Source organism: Crinia signifera, chromosome 6, assembly GCF_055691185.1.
Source record: "Crinia signifera chromosome 6, ASM5569118v1, whole genome shotgun sequence".
NCBI classification, from domain to species: Eukaryota; Metazoa; Chordata; class Amphibia; order Anura; family Myobatrachidae; genus Crinia; species Crinia signifera.
Genome location: NC_139222.1, coordinates 169,406,139 through 169,421,539, shown reverse-complemented (window position 1 = coordinate 169,421,539; position 15,401 = coordinate 169,406,139). Strand labels below are relative to the sequence as shown.

Genomic DNA, 15,401 nt, shown 5'->3' with positions numbered 1-15,401 from the left:
TGAGAATATTAGTCTGTGTTTGACCCTTCAGGGCAGTCTTTGTCCTCTAAAATGGAAAAGTCACTTGACAACTCCCAAAATGGATTAGTAGCCTTAAAGGTATCACAGTACAGAAAAGCTGATTGAATGCACTGACTTCCCAACAGTGATCTCATTGAGATTTTCTGGGCAGCCCCTTATGTATTGGTATGTGCTACATGACAACACTGAGCATAAGTGGGCACTTATTGAGTTGGGAGTACCCATGTTTGTTTAGGGTAAAATATCAATTTGGTAATGTGCATGCTTAGAAAATGCCCAAAACACTCCTAGTCAGTTAGAATCATCATCATCATCTTACCACTTTAATAGCCTTATTGTGTAGAATTCTGTTATATAAGCACAAAATGTCGATATTGCAAGGATACATTTGGATGACGTGCGCAGCATTGTTAAGAAGAAAACGTGTTATTGATGTTCTGTAAGTAGGCATCGCTTGCACATATGATCATTATATGACTGCCATGCCTACTCCAGCACAATGGTCCTAACCCATCCATGATCCTAATGTCCTTGCTCCATGTCATTTTGCTTGGATGCTCCTCACCTCATTTTCTATAAACGTGTTGCTTTTTTCTTCTTTTTTTGCTCTCAATGGCATATCATATGTTGGCCGTTATTCAGATCAAATCACAGTACAAATTTGTTCTCAAAATGAGAAAAAACCATGTGCACTGCAGGTGGGGCAGATGTAACATGTATGGAGAGAGTTAGATTTCTGTGAGTTATTTTGTTTCTGTGCAGGGTAAATACTGGCTGCATTATTTTTACACTGCAATTTAGATTTCAGTTTCAACATACCCCACCCAAATCTAACTCTGCACATGTTACATCTGCCCCACCTGCAGTGCACATGGTTTTGACTATTTTGAGAACAAATTTGTACTGTGATCAGATCTGAATAAGGGCCATTGTGTAAGTTGTATGTTTGCTTACTGCTAGACGTTCATTTACCACGCTTCTGTAAACTGTACCACGTAATATACTCGCTGTTTTCTTAGAATGTGTTTCATTGAAACAGGCTGTATGAATAAAAACAATGAATAAACCTCTTTTAGGTGGTGCTTTGAATTCATATTCCGAAGATCTTTCTCTTTTTGCCTTTAACCTGGCACGAGAATTGACTGTGTCTCTCGGGAGGTCACGGTTGCCCGGTGAGGAGCCTCTTATTATTCATGTTCCTGGAGTTAAAATACAAGCAATAAGAGTTCTTCCTCAGCTCCTGCTGTATTCAACTCCTTCTGAGCTCAGCCAAGCCTCTAAGCTGCCAAATACTTTGTTAGGTCACCATGAACTTCTACAAGTAACTATAGAGCTGGACAATAACCCTTTTCCTGATGGACTTCTTCCTAATATCTCGGTGACATCCCAGCTGGTGGCTTTGGAATTCACATCATTCAGGGGTGATGCTGTACAAGTGAAAGACTTGCCAGCAGATGCTGCCATTCAACTGAGAATGCCTGTCACAAGAGAGGTCAATCTGACCCCAACATCAGTCTTACTACCACCAGGAGGGAGCGCCAACATTACAGTTACTACTGAGCTGGCACACAGATCTGCAGGAACACATTTGTATATTGATATCAGTGTAATGAATGGTAAGTAGAGAATGTGGGAATGTAACCATAATAATATGTTTTTGAATATTATATTAATAATACTGCTACAGCTTCTGAGTAAAAGTGATCTGATTTGTCAACATTTTAATGAAATGTTGATCTCAACTGAGAAAAAGAATATGAAGTTCCTCAAACATTTCTTTCCTAGGATAGAAAATAACTAAGAGATATAATAATGTCATATAACAACTGTAATGTGCTGTTCTGGGAGCGCACATGGCAGCCATCAACATTGCAAATCCCCCCCCCCCCCCCATCCTTCTTCCCTAACTGAGGTGTGCAGGAAAACGTGCAATGCCAGGGAGTCCCGTATCTGTATTCTATGTGCAAAACTGACTACCACACAGTTGCTCAGCACAAAATCACTTTCAGTTAAATTGAACTGTCTTATACCAATTAAATGGCGCATTTAAGAGTTGGATTTTTTCGCTATCTAAGCTGGAAACCATAAAAATATCTAAAAAGCTGAAACATTGGGTCTGATTCAGAGCTGATGTTCTGCGTACAACTCTGATGGTTAGAGATCTGCACATGTGTATATGCCGCACTGCTGATGGGCAGATGTGGAGCTGCCCCTAAGCAATTTGGAAGCAGAATGGGGGGATACGGTCATTAGGTCGACAAGCATTGGGTTGACACCACTAGGTCGACATGGATCTAAGTCGACATGGATCTAGGGCGACATGACATTAGGTCAACATAAGTATTAGGTCGACATGGGCTAGGTCGACAGTCAAAAGGTCGACATGGGGTTTTTCACTGTTTCATTGTTTTTTTAGCCGACATGTGCCGAAAGGCGGTATTTCATGCCCTACTATCCACTATGGCGTGGTGGGAGAATAAAATAGAGTGCCGTACATAGCGCGGCACCATGCCCGAAACAATTGAGAGTGAAGCGAGTGATGCGAGGGGATGCGGTGCATTTCAAATTGTGTCCAAGTCGACTGTGTCGATATTCCGGTAAAAAAAAAGTGAAAAACCCCATGTCGACCATTTGACTGTCGACCTAGCCCATTGACTGCACTGCATCTTTAGAAGCAGTAGCAGATCACAGAAGTTGTCATAAGGAGACGATTTACAGCTGCAGCATTAGCAGAATTTTGCAGTTGCTCCTACAGTAGATAGTATCATGATATGAATCATGCTCATTGTCCTTTAGTTAATATAAATCCACCTCTACATTTACAGCCTGCTCTAATTTTGTGTACTTGTGTATTATCACGGCGCCCACATTTTCCATCGTAGGGCATTGTACAACCAAAAAATGTGATCGCATGCGATGCAACGCGATTAGACCCGATTTTTAATAGTACATGCACCCAGATGCCTGATTCCTATGTTAAATGCCCCCCCAGACCCGATTTTTGATTGTACACCCACCCTGATGGGTTATGACTATGTTAAATGCCCCCCCATTGTTAACGCCACCCCACTATCAACACCAACCCGAAATGTGGCGAGCGGCGGCGGTATGCCGACGTGGATAGTGGGGGTATGAAAAGGTCGGAGGACGTGTACCGCTGCACTCGCCACGCTTCGGGTTGGCGTTGATAGTGGGGTGGCGTTAACAATGGGGGGGGGGGGGGGGGGCATTTAACATAGTCATTACCCATCAGGGTGGGTATACAATAAAAAATCGGGTCTGGGAGGGCATTTAATATGGGAATAAGCCCAAATTGGGCATGATCGCGTTGCATCGCATGCCATTATAATGGCATGCGATGCGATGCGATATTAAAATTGAATACTCAGCCCGGGGAAAGGCTCAAATCGGGTCCCATCACATGCCATAATTAGTGGTATGCAATGCGATGGGCGCCGTGATAATACACAAGTACCTCATTTTGTAATAACTTGTAACACCACTGGTATATCCAAATGGCTGCAAGAGTGTTCATACTGAAATGAATGTGTCTGTCGCACCCAGTTCCCAATTAAACTGGCTATGTGTGCACTCCCAATTCACGCGCCATCCAAATTAGAAATAACTTTGCGTGGTAATTTTGCATATTATTAGTCATGTTAGTTATGGAGTAAGTGGTTAAGTCAGTTACATAAAACATAAACATACATATTATCTGAGTACAGACTGAAGCTAAATATTTAGCTCTAGAAAAGTAAAAAAAAAACATGAAAGTGTAATTTGCTGGAAAATGTGCGTGTTTCTAGCATATAAATGCTCTAGCTAAATTTAGGGGTGCATAAAAAGGGAGGGGGTGCACAGGGTGAACCAAGCCCTGACATTTTAGCCCTAAACTTTCCATGATTTTAAACCTGCTCTGGACCTGTGAGAAAAAAAAGCAGTGTTACAGAATATGGTTATCACAGCTAATCGGATATGCCCCAAAGTTATGTATAGAGAACAGAGGGGTTTATTCTAGTTCATTCTTTCTGACAAAATCCTTCTTACATGGACAAAACCATGTGCACTGCAGGGGGGCAGATGTAACATGTGCAGAGAGAATTAGATTTGGGTGAATTATTTTGTTTCTGTGCAGGGAAAATACTGACTGCATGATTTTACACTGCAATATAGCTCTCACTTTGAAGTAAAACCCCACCCAAATCTAATTCTCTCTGCACAAGTTACATCTGCCCCACCCGCAGTGCACATGGTTTTGTCCATCTAAGAAGGATTTTGACAGAAAGAATGAACTAGAATAACCCCCAGAATTTGCCCATTTCTCGTTCAGTGGATAGTGGCACTAAATAAATCACCAATAGTAAAATCTAATAGCCTTTCACAGTATGGAGTGGTTGGTGAGGTTCAATATCTATTCTCTATATTATGTTACTGTATATGGCTCAGTGAACATGTTCACCAAAATGTTGTATTAGTAAATATCCCTCTTCTCTAACACTTCAATACCATTGCTGTTTAATCCAGACCACTGAGGTCTTATCTATTGTGTGGTGCGATTTGGGTTCCTGGGTCTGTAAAAGAACTGTACTTATTTGAAACCATGATCTGTGATTATTCTGTAGGGTCAGATTGGTCTCTTGAAAATTCCCCGAAGTTGTTAATTTCATACGGACCTATTCATTCCACCAATCAATCTGACAGGAAAAACATCTACATATTCAATCTAACTCTTGGGGAACAGGACAGACAAAATATAAGCCTGCTTCTTCCCAGTACATGGAGGTAAACATTTGATTGCAATTAAGAGCATTTCATTCATTTATTCTAGATATTCTTCTTGAGCTAGTAAATTCTCCTTCACCATTTATTTTGGATAACTTATTCCCTTTTTTATTTACTCCTGTTTCAATTAACACCATCACAATATCATTTATATAACTTTACAGATCATTTCTGTACTATAAAATAAATAGGAGTCTCCATTCATTGTAAATGTGTTTGTTGTATTCCAGTTGGCCGGTGTCCCTGCTTGAATATCAAGTCAATATCAGTAGTCTGCTTTCAGTCAACTCAGTCACAGCCTCTGTCAGCCTCTTCTCAAGCCTTTGTCAGTACTTCCATATGTCCAGCCATAGATGGAGGACAGATGGCATGACTCCAAGCAATGCCAGCCAACCGCACCAGGTTGTTTGCAATACTAGCCACCTTACACTATTTGGTGCCAGTGTGTTTGTGCCCTTACATCACCTAATTTTGCTTCCTCCTGTAAGTATAAACTTTTTGAATACCTGTGTGTGCCTACCTGCATTTGGACTGACTATCTATCTATCTATCTATCTATCTATCTATCTATCATACTGTACATACTTCAGTTTAAAAAGTTTACAATTAATGCAATTTACTTAAATATTGTGTTGACAATTTTTCTCACTGTAACTTGTTTGTTGGTTTCTTAAATTATATTTAGTTTAGTTACTTCTCGGTTTCTCAGTACTTCATTTGCCCTGTGTTGTGGTTCTTGTTCCATTTTCATAGTTTCCCGAAAGTGCTTATCTCTCCACCCTACACTGTTTTCCCTCACTTAGGATCCGCGACACTGGACACTTGTGCTGACATGCTGTTTAGTGGTACTTTCCCTGTATCTGCTGCTGGTCCTAATTTCTCACAAGCTGGATCATCTGGATGTGTCACGAGTAGGAATCATTCCACTCTGTGGTCCACAAGGTCAATACAGATACTGGGTACTAATAAAGACAGGCTGGCGGAGGGGAGCAGGTGAGTGTATTGCTGATGATTCCTTACACGAGTGTATGAGTACACGTTGCACAGATATGAAACTAAATGTACAATTGTACATACTTGCTAACATGAATGTTAAGTAATAATAATAGCATGCTATTGCTAGTGTTTCGCAGAACAAAAAAAGGCAAAAAAGATCATTAACACAGTAAAAAAGACACTCATGGACGTTGCACAAAATATTTATTTTAAAGATACATTAATCTAGCTTGATAGGTTTTTAACATTAATGGGCATCTCTATCATTCAAGTGCAACTCTTTTATCTTCACATGTCATATTCCAGATGATTCTAAACTCACTTAGACACTCATCACATATATTATCATGGCTGCTAGCTGACGAGTTTTCCAACTCTTGACCACAAGTTCTTTCCTATGTAGACCTTTATTTTTGAAATTCAGTCACCATTACCCGCCTTCGACACTCATTACTATAAATTGTCACATGTCTTCTCCTCTGTGCCTCCCTGCATTCAAACATTTATATATTTTGGCATAACCGATGCTAATTTATTGATCTTAGTTATTAGTAACATATAATTTGTCCGTCATTATTATATTTTAATTTATTAGGCACCATAAAGTGTATGCAGTTTCGTACATGAATGAGTGCTGTATAGATATAAATATATAGACAAATATTAGACTACAAGTAAAGAAATACAATGCCAGGGAAGGACAAGTACTGGGGCAAGGGTAAAAAACAAAACTCCATGTAGCTAAAGTAGCAGGATCAGTGGGGGGAGGCCAGGATAGCCCTCAATGCTTTTGTAAACAAAAAACCAGATCCACATAAAAAAATAAAAAAACATTTAAAAAGCCACATCCACATCCTCCTAGTCCCTCACAATGAGGTATTTGGAGGCTTGGCAAGGTCCCTGTTACCGGCCCCAACTGATTAGCCGTGGAGAGAGTAACATTGGGCAGCCATGGAGAGATAGCATTGTCAGCATTTCAAATGTGGTGCCAGCTGCCAGCCAATCGAACTCTGGTCGGGCAGTAAACGCTCCTCACTGGCTGCTAGACCCCAAGCTACCACAATACTGATAGTGCTGTCTATAATCTCCATGGCTGCATGCTGGCTAAAGACAGGCCGCTGCGACCATGGCATCATAATGGCCCATGTTATTGCATGGCTCACATGCCCCTAGAAATGTCCCTGGCCGCAAGGGTGACAGAGTAGGTCTTGATGATTTTTCCTAAATATAAGGATTTTCAGACTTGATTTGTTGGTGCAGATGGAATAGCTGCTTTATTTGACCTTATCCTAGCAGCCTGTTGTCACAAACAGGTAAAGTGGTCCTAAAAATGGGCCTTTTGCCTGTGAAAGTCCATAAGGCAAGTGTTGCCAGCTCTCCTCATCACAAAGTGCCAGTTTATGACAAGGCTAAACACTGTTATGCTGGACTTGATTCAGATTATTTTTTTAAGCTAAAACTAATTGAGTAAATTAATGTAGCAAATTGCTATGTGTGCCAACATTGTTTCTCATGTGTTTCCAAATCGCTGCTTGTTTTCTCTATTTAGATGCAGAACCACAAGGATTGTACATGGCCAGAGAGTGTAACGCCCTCCCATTATAAAATATTGTACACAACAGAGGCTGCCAGACCTCTTTTTTTATTACTGGTAAAGGAAGACATTGTTTCAAGTCACCAGTAATTTTTCTGCTTACATAGGCCCTTATTCTGATTGACGCGGACTTTACCGCATACTTTCGGATCGCGTGTTTTCGGCGTCTGCGCATGCGTGGAGAACGCAACGCGCATGTGCCACGCCTTGACTCCGTACCAGTTCGGCCAAATCCCGTCCAAAACTGTTCCCCGCAATCAGTCGGGAAATATGGGCGTATTATGGGCGTCATGCGGAATGACACATGGGCGTAGTTTCAAAGTGGGCAAAACGGGGCGGAAACATGGGCGGATACGGGGGAGTACACTTATGTTGGGGGGCGTACATTCGGATAGCACTCCGAATGCACGCGATCAAAAAGGGCAGAAATGTGCGGTGTCCACAAGTGTACTATTGCTTAGCGGACACCACTCGTTCATGCGGTAGGCGAACGTACGCCTAATGACTACAAGCATTAACACCTGAACCCAATAGAATCGACTCCTTTACTCATTACTCACTAATAGGACGCTTGTCAGTGCTTTAATTGAAACCATTGCACTTCAATTGCTGTAAGGGTTAATGTGTGCAATGCATGTGTTAGGCATGCTTGTAAGGATATATTGGCATCTAATTGATTCCAATTCCAAATAAGAAGTTTTTTATGAGGATAGGTATTTGAATAAGTGGGTCATGTGATGTCTTGCAGAAGATACATAATAGTGGGTTGTTTGGCGTAAATACTCCGCTTACGTGCGGTAGCACCGCTCCCGTTTGGATGCGGTATTCCCGAGCATACTCTGTAATACTCTGTAATACCGTGCAGAATCGGAGTGTTTCTCCCGCACACGCATGGTTTGTATGTCGTCCGTAAACACGCCCTGTTCTTAAAGAGTGAGTCCGTCCGAATGCGGAGGACACGTGGGCGTTTCTACGGACGATGGCCGCATGCGGCAAAACACCGTAGCGTGCGGACCGCTCCGTAAGAATGCGGGAATATCCGCACCAACCAGAATAAGGGCCATAGTGCGCCTGGCTTTACACATCAGTGACCAAATAAGAATCAGGCCCCTAGTACGCTATAGCTCAACTAAGACTGGTTACAGTCTTAACTGACCACTGTATCCTCACTGTAGTATTGATGTGTCTGCAAGCTCCTCTCTAATGGCTGTCCATGCCTATGTGGTTGCTGGCTCCACCCCCTGTGGTGGTTGACCACCCCCCTCAAGCATGTGTCTCTTCCTCTTGCCCAAGTCAACGCATCATGCCCCGGTCTTAAAGTGCATACACATAACATGATCATCCTTATAATATGCAGGATAATATTTTCATGCATATCGGTTAATGTGTATGTACTATATTGTTAATGATGTGCAATCTTGTGGGTCGTTAGCAAACCCCTCTGTCCTTTGTACATGCAGTAAAATCCTGACTCTTTCGTCAACAAGAGCATGCTGCTGGATGTGGCCACTGAACGATTTAGTTTAATGTGTATGTGCTATATCGTTTGTCAAAAAGTTCAAAGAAAATTGTTGGCTATATTGTATTGTTGCCACTATCATCTAATGTGTACTTAATAAATATGCTGCAGTATTTAGTCAGGGTAGGAGTAGAAGTAAACTGCATTTATTGATAGAATGCCATGAGCTCCATACCCAAATCTCACTCTGCCCATCCACTCTCTGTCTTAGTGTACAATAACTATATAAGGACTTTCCCTCAGTACTGTACTATTTTAGAGTTCTACATTTGCTTCTCCCACTTCAACTGACATAAACATTAAACAATTCTCAGCCATGCTTTCCAACAAGCTCTACAATTCATTATTACCCATGAAGAACATTTCTTTCATTTCCACTTGTGCCATTGACGATTCCTTGTAAAACTTTTGTATTTTCTACATCCATTGATATGTACTGTTCTTTGCAGTGCACATATCTCTAATAATAATTTTATCAAATTAATATCTTCACATAATTGCTTGGAGCCTTTGGCCATGCATTTCATAAGTACCTGCCATAACATGGTTTATTGTGCATACGTGTGTGTGTCCATCTATACCTAAGTCTCACAATTCTTTCAGGTACAACTGCGCATGTTGGAATCTGCCTGTATGGACTGAATAAGAGTGGAGCCCGTTACCTGGACAACAGGGGAGGTTTTAATACTGGGAGTATTGATATATTCCAGGTTGAAACCGATAGTAACTTGGGAGAGATTTGGAAGATCCGTGTGTGGCATGACAACACTGGTATTATAATATTATATATGAAGTTCATGCAACATTATCAAGAAGTAAAAAAAGTGAAGTTTTGTGAGATAATCCGAACCTGTTTAAAATGACAGTATTAAATGTTCGGACTAAAATGTTAAACATAATGTTCCACATCAAAAATCCACACATTTTGTGACACATGACGGTGGGCCGATGATATTATTACAGTATACAGCCTTAAATAGACTCTTTGGTGCCCTGTGCTACAAAAAGAATTGGTACAGTACCTCCCCCATTTTTCCACTAGGGATATAAGGCACATGTCCTTGTGGGGGAGTGGATTTTATGCAGTGTCATATAGATCATGAATAATGTCTGACCACAATAAGACATGGGATGTGTTCGTATCAGGGATTTCAATATCTTGAAGTGTAATAATGGACAGTGTGACTGAATAACAAAAAACTTTCAAGTTAAATTCATAAATGTTGTATACTGTAGGTGATAGTAAAGAAAAGGGTTGGGGAAGGACACAGGGGCAGTCAGGAGATGCCAGCCTTTAAAGTGAAGGGAAGCAACAAGTGAAGGTAGTTTAAAAAAAATATTAACAATTGCTGCCAACAGCTCCCCCTACCCTACAGTCCTAAGGGGTACATTTATTAAGCTCGGAGAAGTGATAAACTGTCTGGTTTTTATCACCGGCCAATCAGCTCCTACCTGTGAAGTTACATGCTTGATTTGAAATATGACAGGTAGGAGCTGATTGGCCATTGATAAAAACCAGACAGTTTATCACTTCACCGAGCTTAATTAATATGCCCCTCAGTGTGGTGGCATACTCCACCCTACACCCTACCCAAGTTACAACTACAGTATGACAAAGCTTCTCAACCACTTCAGCAATAACAGTAATTTTGTGTGCAATGTAGGGAAGATGTGGTCACTCTGGGTTTACCTCAGCTGACTGTTACACAATCCACTGAAGAAAACATTTAAATTGAATTATATGATTGAAATGGGTAGGTGGGCATATGGACAGACAGAATGATGCTTTGAGGAAAAAATAAGAAATATCATCTATGCTTTATGAAGTGTTTCAACATATAAGACGTTCTTACACCGATGAAAAAGGTGGTAGCAGCGCTAGAAATATTTAAAAAATTACTGTGAAAGAAATTGGATGATCTATACAAAAAATTGTTTGTTATTGTTTTATACCTAAGTAAACTCGTACATATATGGATTAAAATAATTTGCATATATATAGAATACAGTTGATAATGCACGCCCACTTCCACACTAAAGCAGCAGTAGGAGAGTCCGTTCCTATTTTGCCCAGGTTACACAGGGGAAAGTAATGTTACCGCTCCATGGGTTGGTATTTGGAGTGTCCTGGTATCCACGTGGTCGGTCCAAGATGGCACAAATTACCGATGTTTGTGCCATCTTGGACCGACCGCGTGGATACCAGGACACTCCATATACCAACCCATGGAGCTGTAACTATACTTTCCCCCTATGTAATCTGGGCAAAATAGGAACGGACTCTCCTACTGCTGCTATAGTGTGGAAGTGGGCATGCATTATCAACTGTATTCTATATATGCTAATTATTTGAATCCATATATGTATGTGTTTGTTATTGTTTTATACCTAAGTAAATTTTTTGTAAAGCTCATTCAATTTCTTTCACACTCATTTTTTTATATTTTTAGCGCTGCTACCACCTTTCTTTTCTTTGTTCATCTATACAGGACTAACTAACCTGTTCTATAGCAGCTGCTGGGAAGCCACTCCTACCAAGCACTCCCTAGATCCCTCCTCTATTTGGGCGGGCTCACCATCTTTTCTCGTTCTTACACCGATGTCTTTTCAAAGATCACTTTTTTCCAGTTATATTCTCTAATGGTATAATGAAAAAAATTATATAAAGCACACAATAATGTAATACCGGTGGAATATAAGACACCCCATATGTGTATAGATAGTATAGGTGGCAATAAGCGAGTCCTGATAGACCTCCAGAAGATAACCTGCTCTCATAAGTGATGTCGTTGCATGTCTAGGACTGGATCCTTCATGGTTCCTGCAATATGTGGCTGTGTGGGACAAACAGACAGATTTCCTCTACTTCTTCCTGCTGAACGATTGGCTGTCCGTAGAGAATGAACGTAATGGAGGAAAAGTGGAGAAAGAGATCCTGGCGACCTGTAAGTCCTACTATGGTGACTAATAGTAGCTCTCTCTGGGGTTTATTTATGAATGCATAACACACAGGGCTATTTCTAGACAATTTGGCTCCCAGTGCAAACACTACAGAATGTGAATCAAAGGTGCCTCTGCCCCAAAAGGGGAATAGCTTTGTGTCACGGGTATGGCCTCACAGGAAAAGCCTACCTTATACCAACACAATAGCACCTTTTATATAATATTATGCCCCATACAGTAATGCCCCGTCCATCATATTATGCCCCACACAGTAATGCCCCTTGCACCATATTATGCCAGACACAGTAATGCCCCATCCACCATATTATGCCTCACACAGTAATGCCCCTTGCACCAAATTATACCCCACACAGTAATGCCCACTGCACCATATTATAAGCCACTCAGTAATGCCTCTTGCACCAAATTATGCCCCCTGCACTAATGCTGCTGACACAATATTATGCTCACACAGTACCCTTACAATTGTGCTACACTATTGCTCAATGTCAGGGATTTCATGATGGTACTGCTGCACTGGCACTGTTGCCTCCTGTGAGGCGACTGCCATTTTGAGTGGGATATTTTCAGCAGTATTCAGGCGGACGGTCAGATCACATGAAATCTGTAGTGGCCGCAGGCAATCCGTTCAACTGCACATCTCACCCGGCTTTAGAAAAGGCCCTGATAATACAAATGCTCATGTTGGCTAAGTGCAATAAATAGGTGAATTACAACATTCTGTATCAAAGTGCAAGTGTTGCTCTGTGTGACTATTTGCAAGATTGTGGTAGATTGCCCATGCCAGCAAACTAATGCCATTTCAGAGTCTTACTACTAATATCCCTTTCTAAGAACTTACTTACCACCATCTTATACATGCACAGGGGCAATTCCTGTGGGTTTTCCTGTAGCTTTAAAAGGACAATAATTTAAAAGGCATAACCAACTGAGTTTTGCCTATTAAACTGTTGTGATTTGAATTCTATGGGATACATTGCTGAAATCACAACTTCAGGCTATTATATATGGGACACAGTCTTGTCTTTTGTAGTTGCAGAATCAGGTGCAGTGCTGCAGCTTAAACACATTGACTCAGGAGAGCCCCCCACCTATCCAGCTCATCAGAAAGAGAACACTGAACACTAGCATCATCCGTATTATCAGTGACTCTTTATAGTGGATCTTCAATATACCTTGATGTTATCTTGGGTATTGATTTTCTTTCAGGTCCTCAAGAACTGCACAGTTTTCCCCAAGTATTTCCAGCACAACTACGTCTTGGTTTGACAGACTGGCACCTCTGGTTGTCTGTGTGGTGGCGGCCTGCACGGAGCCGCTTTACACGTATTCAGAGAGTCACCTGCTGTGCACTGACCCTTCATCTTTACATGGCAGCTTGTTCCCTGTGGTATGGGGCAGTTGGAGTTCAGGGAAATAGGTTGGTGCAAAATCACAATTTCATCAAAAGATATTTGTACTTTTCCTAAGCAACTGCATATTACTGTTTCTTCTATGGGGAAGTAATTCGCATCAATTTCTGTAGAGTAACAATGGAAAAACCTTTGAATGTTTAAAAATCAATGCTGTAATTGGACAATAATTTATAGCTAACTTTTATCTCCTATGTTCCCTCCTTATTTGATCATCTTGTGTATCAGTTCTCCTCTGGGATCCCAGTCTCTGGTTACATGTCACAGTGTGTTTGTTGGGATCCTTGTGTGTTTGATAGTTCTTCCACTGCAGCTTCTGGTCACATTCCTTTTCCGGGAAACACGCAGCTTGGTAAGATATATGCACAATAAATTATAATTGTATAGGCTTCTCCCTAGCCATCTTTGGGCCTTGTTATATTGTCCTTCTCTAATATAGGGTCATCTTTCTTCCTCAGGTATTTATTGATGATTTGGTAACTTCAACTTCATCTACAGATGAGGACCAGAATGTAGATACTGCATCCTTGTTATCCATCCCTGGAAAGTCAGACTCTTTGCTGGACATTACGTCACTCAGCTGTGTAGGTGACCGCATATAGACACCTACTTCTCCATCACACACCAAGCGCCTAGGATTTAACGATATCCCTGTCATTTTTCCCTGTAAAATCTTTCCCCCTCTATTTTCCCCCCCCTCATTGCATATTTAAATTCTCAGAGAAAAGAGATTGCATGAACAATATGCATAGGGAGACAACATCTGATTTATTTTTGTTTTATAGAGGTCCATAAGTAGCAGCAAGTTTGCCTTTGACATTGGCAAGGATTTCTGCTGGCGTACAGAAAGGTGAGCCTGAGATTGTGCACATTGAGCATCTTATACTTTTTTAATGTATGTAGTTTTTTTTTTTAGATATAATAACTGTTGGAATGCAGAATTATCTTAAACATATGACCATATCTTTGCATAGCTGGGGAGAGCAATGCATTTATAGAATTTTCATAAAATTATATTAAAATAATTTGTATTTTTTGAATGAATGAAGTTTCCATGTTTGCATTCAGAAGACAAATCAAAAAGTGTTGTTTTTAAAACTCGGTTCTTAATATTCACAAGAGTGGGCAGTACGGATGGTGTAATGGGTAGCATTACTGCCTCACAGCGCTGAGGTCATGAGTTCCATATCTACTATGGCCCTGTGCAGAGTTTGTATATTCTCCCCGTACTTGCGTGGGTTTCCTAAGGGTACTCCGGTTTCCTCCCACAATCCAAAAATATACTGGTAGGTTAATTGGCTCCCAACAAATTAACCCTAGAATATGTGCTGCGGCATATGTGTGCGCTATATAAGAAACTGTTAGTAAATAATAGTAAATAATCTCAGTTACCAATGATAAGGCTAAACAGAGGGTTCATTATAATGGTACTGAACTGAACACAGCGTAACCCAAACACAGCGTAACTGAATATGCGTTGGCTACCACTCAATAACAGAAGCGTATGAGCCTCTGGGAGCATTGCCAGGTTCCGATCACTTGCCACCTCCATAACAACCTCATGGGCTGCTCACTCCTTACTAGGAGTGAGGCGGGAGATGGAGCCACTTGTTCTAGAGAACCTGGAAGTGTGGCTGCATCTGCAGCTTCTAGAGAACCTGGTTAGTGGCACCAGGTTATGCGCAAGTCTATCAGCCAAGCAGCCCGACCTGCTATTGCGCAGCAACACTTGGAATGTCTAGAACAAGTGGCTTCACCTCCCTTCCAGTAAGTACACTGCCGGTCCCGAACCAGGTGTGGTATTATTTATTTATTTATTAACAGTTTCTTATACAGCACATACTCTGACTCTGTCAAGATTATGAAATTTGCTGACGATATAGCAGTTGTGGTGTTGATTAGTGAGGATGATGAAACCCACTACAGAAAAGAAATAGCGAGACTGGTAGCCTGGAGTGAGGGAAACAACTTAGTGTTAAATGAGGGAAAAACCAAAGAATTAGTGATTGATTTCAGGAGAAAGCTAGTGGTGCCGAAGAAACCAGTGTGTATAAACGAGGCAGATGTAGAAATTATGGAGTCAGTCAAGTTTCTGGGACTTCAGGTCTCAGCA

The 15,401-nt window shown here is 41.1% G+C and overlaps 1 protein-coding gene across 2 annotated transcripts in view; it reads left to right on the top strand.

Annotated features, from left to right (window-relative positions):
- LOC146008600 (polycystin-1-like) overlaps positions 1 to 15,401 on the top strand; it is a 106,960-nt gene that overhangs the window by 65,866 nt on the left and 25,693 nt on the right. For both annotated transcript variants that reach the window (XM_083148063.1, XM_083148065.1), the window contains exons 22-31: positions 1,098 to 1,637; positions 4,644 to 4,803; positions 5,034 to 5,286; positions 5,607 to 5,796; positions 9,516 to 9,683; positions 11,714 to 11,857; positions 13,086 to 13,296; positions 13,517 to 13,640; positions 13,747 to 13,872; positions 14,074 to 14,138. In XM_083148063.1, coding sequence (XP_083004189.1) covers positions 1,098 to 1,637; positions 4,644 to 4,803; positions 5,034 to 5,286; positions 5,607 to 5,796; positions 9,516 to 9,683; positions 11,714 to 11,857; positions 13,086 to 13,296; positions 13,517 to 13,640; positions 13,747 to 13,872; positions 14,074 to 14,138 — 1,981 coding nt within the window. The remainder of the gene's footprint in view (positions 1 to 1,097; positions 1,638 to 4,643; positions 4,804 to 5,033; positions 5,287 to 5,606; positions 5,797 to 9,515; positions 9,684 to 11,713; positions 11,858 to 13,085; positions 13,297 to 13,516; positions 13,641 to 13,746; positions 13,873 to 14,073; positions 14,139 to 15,401) is intronic.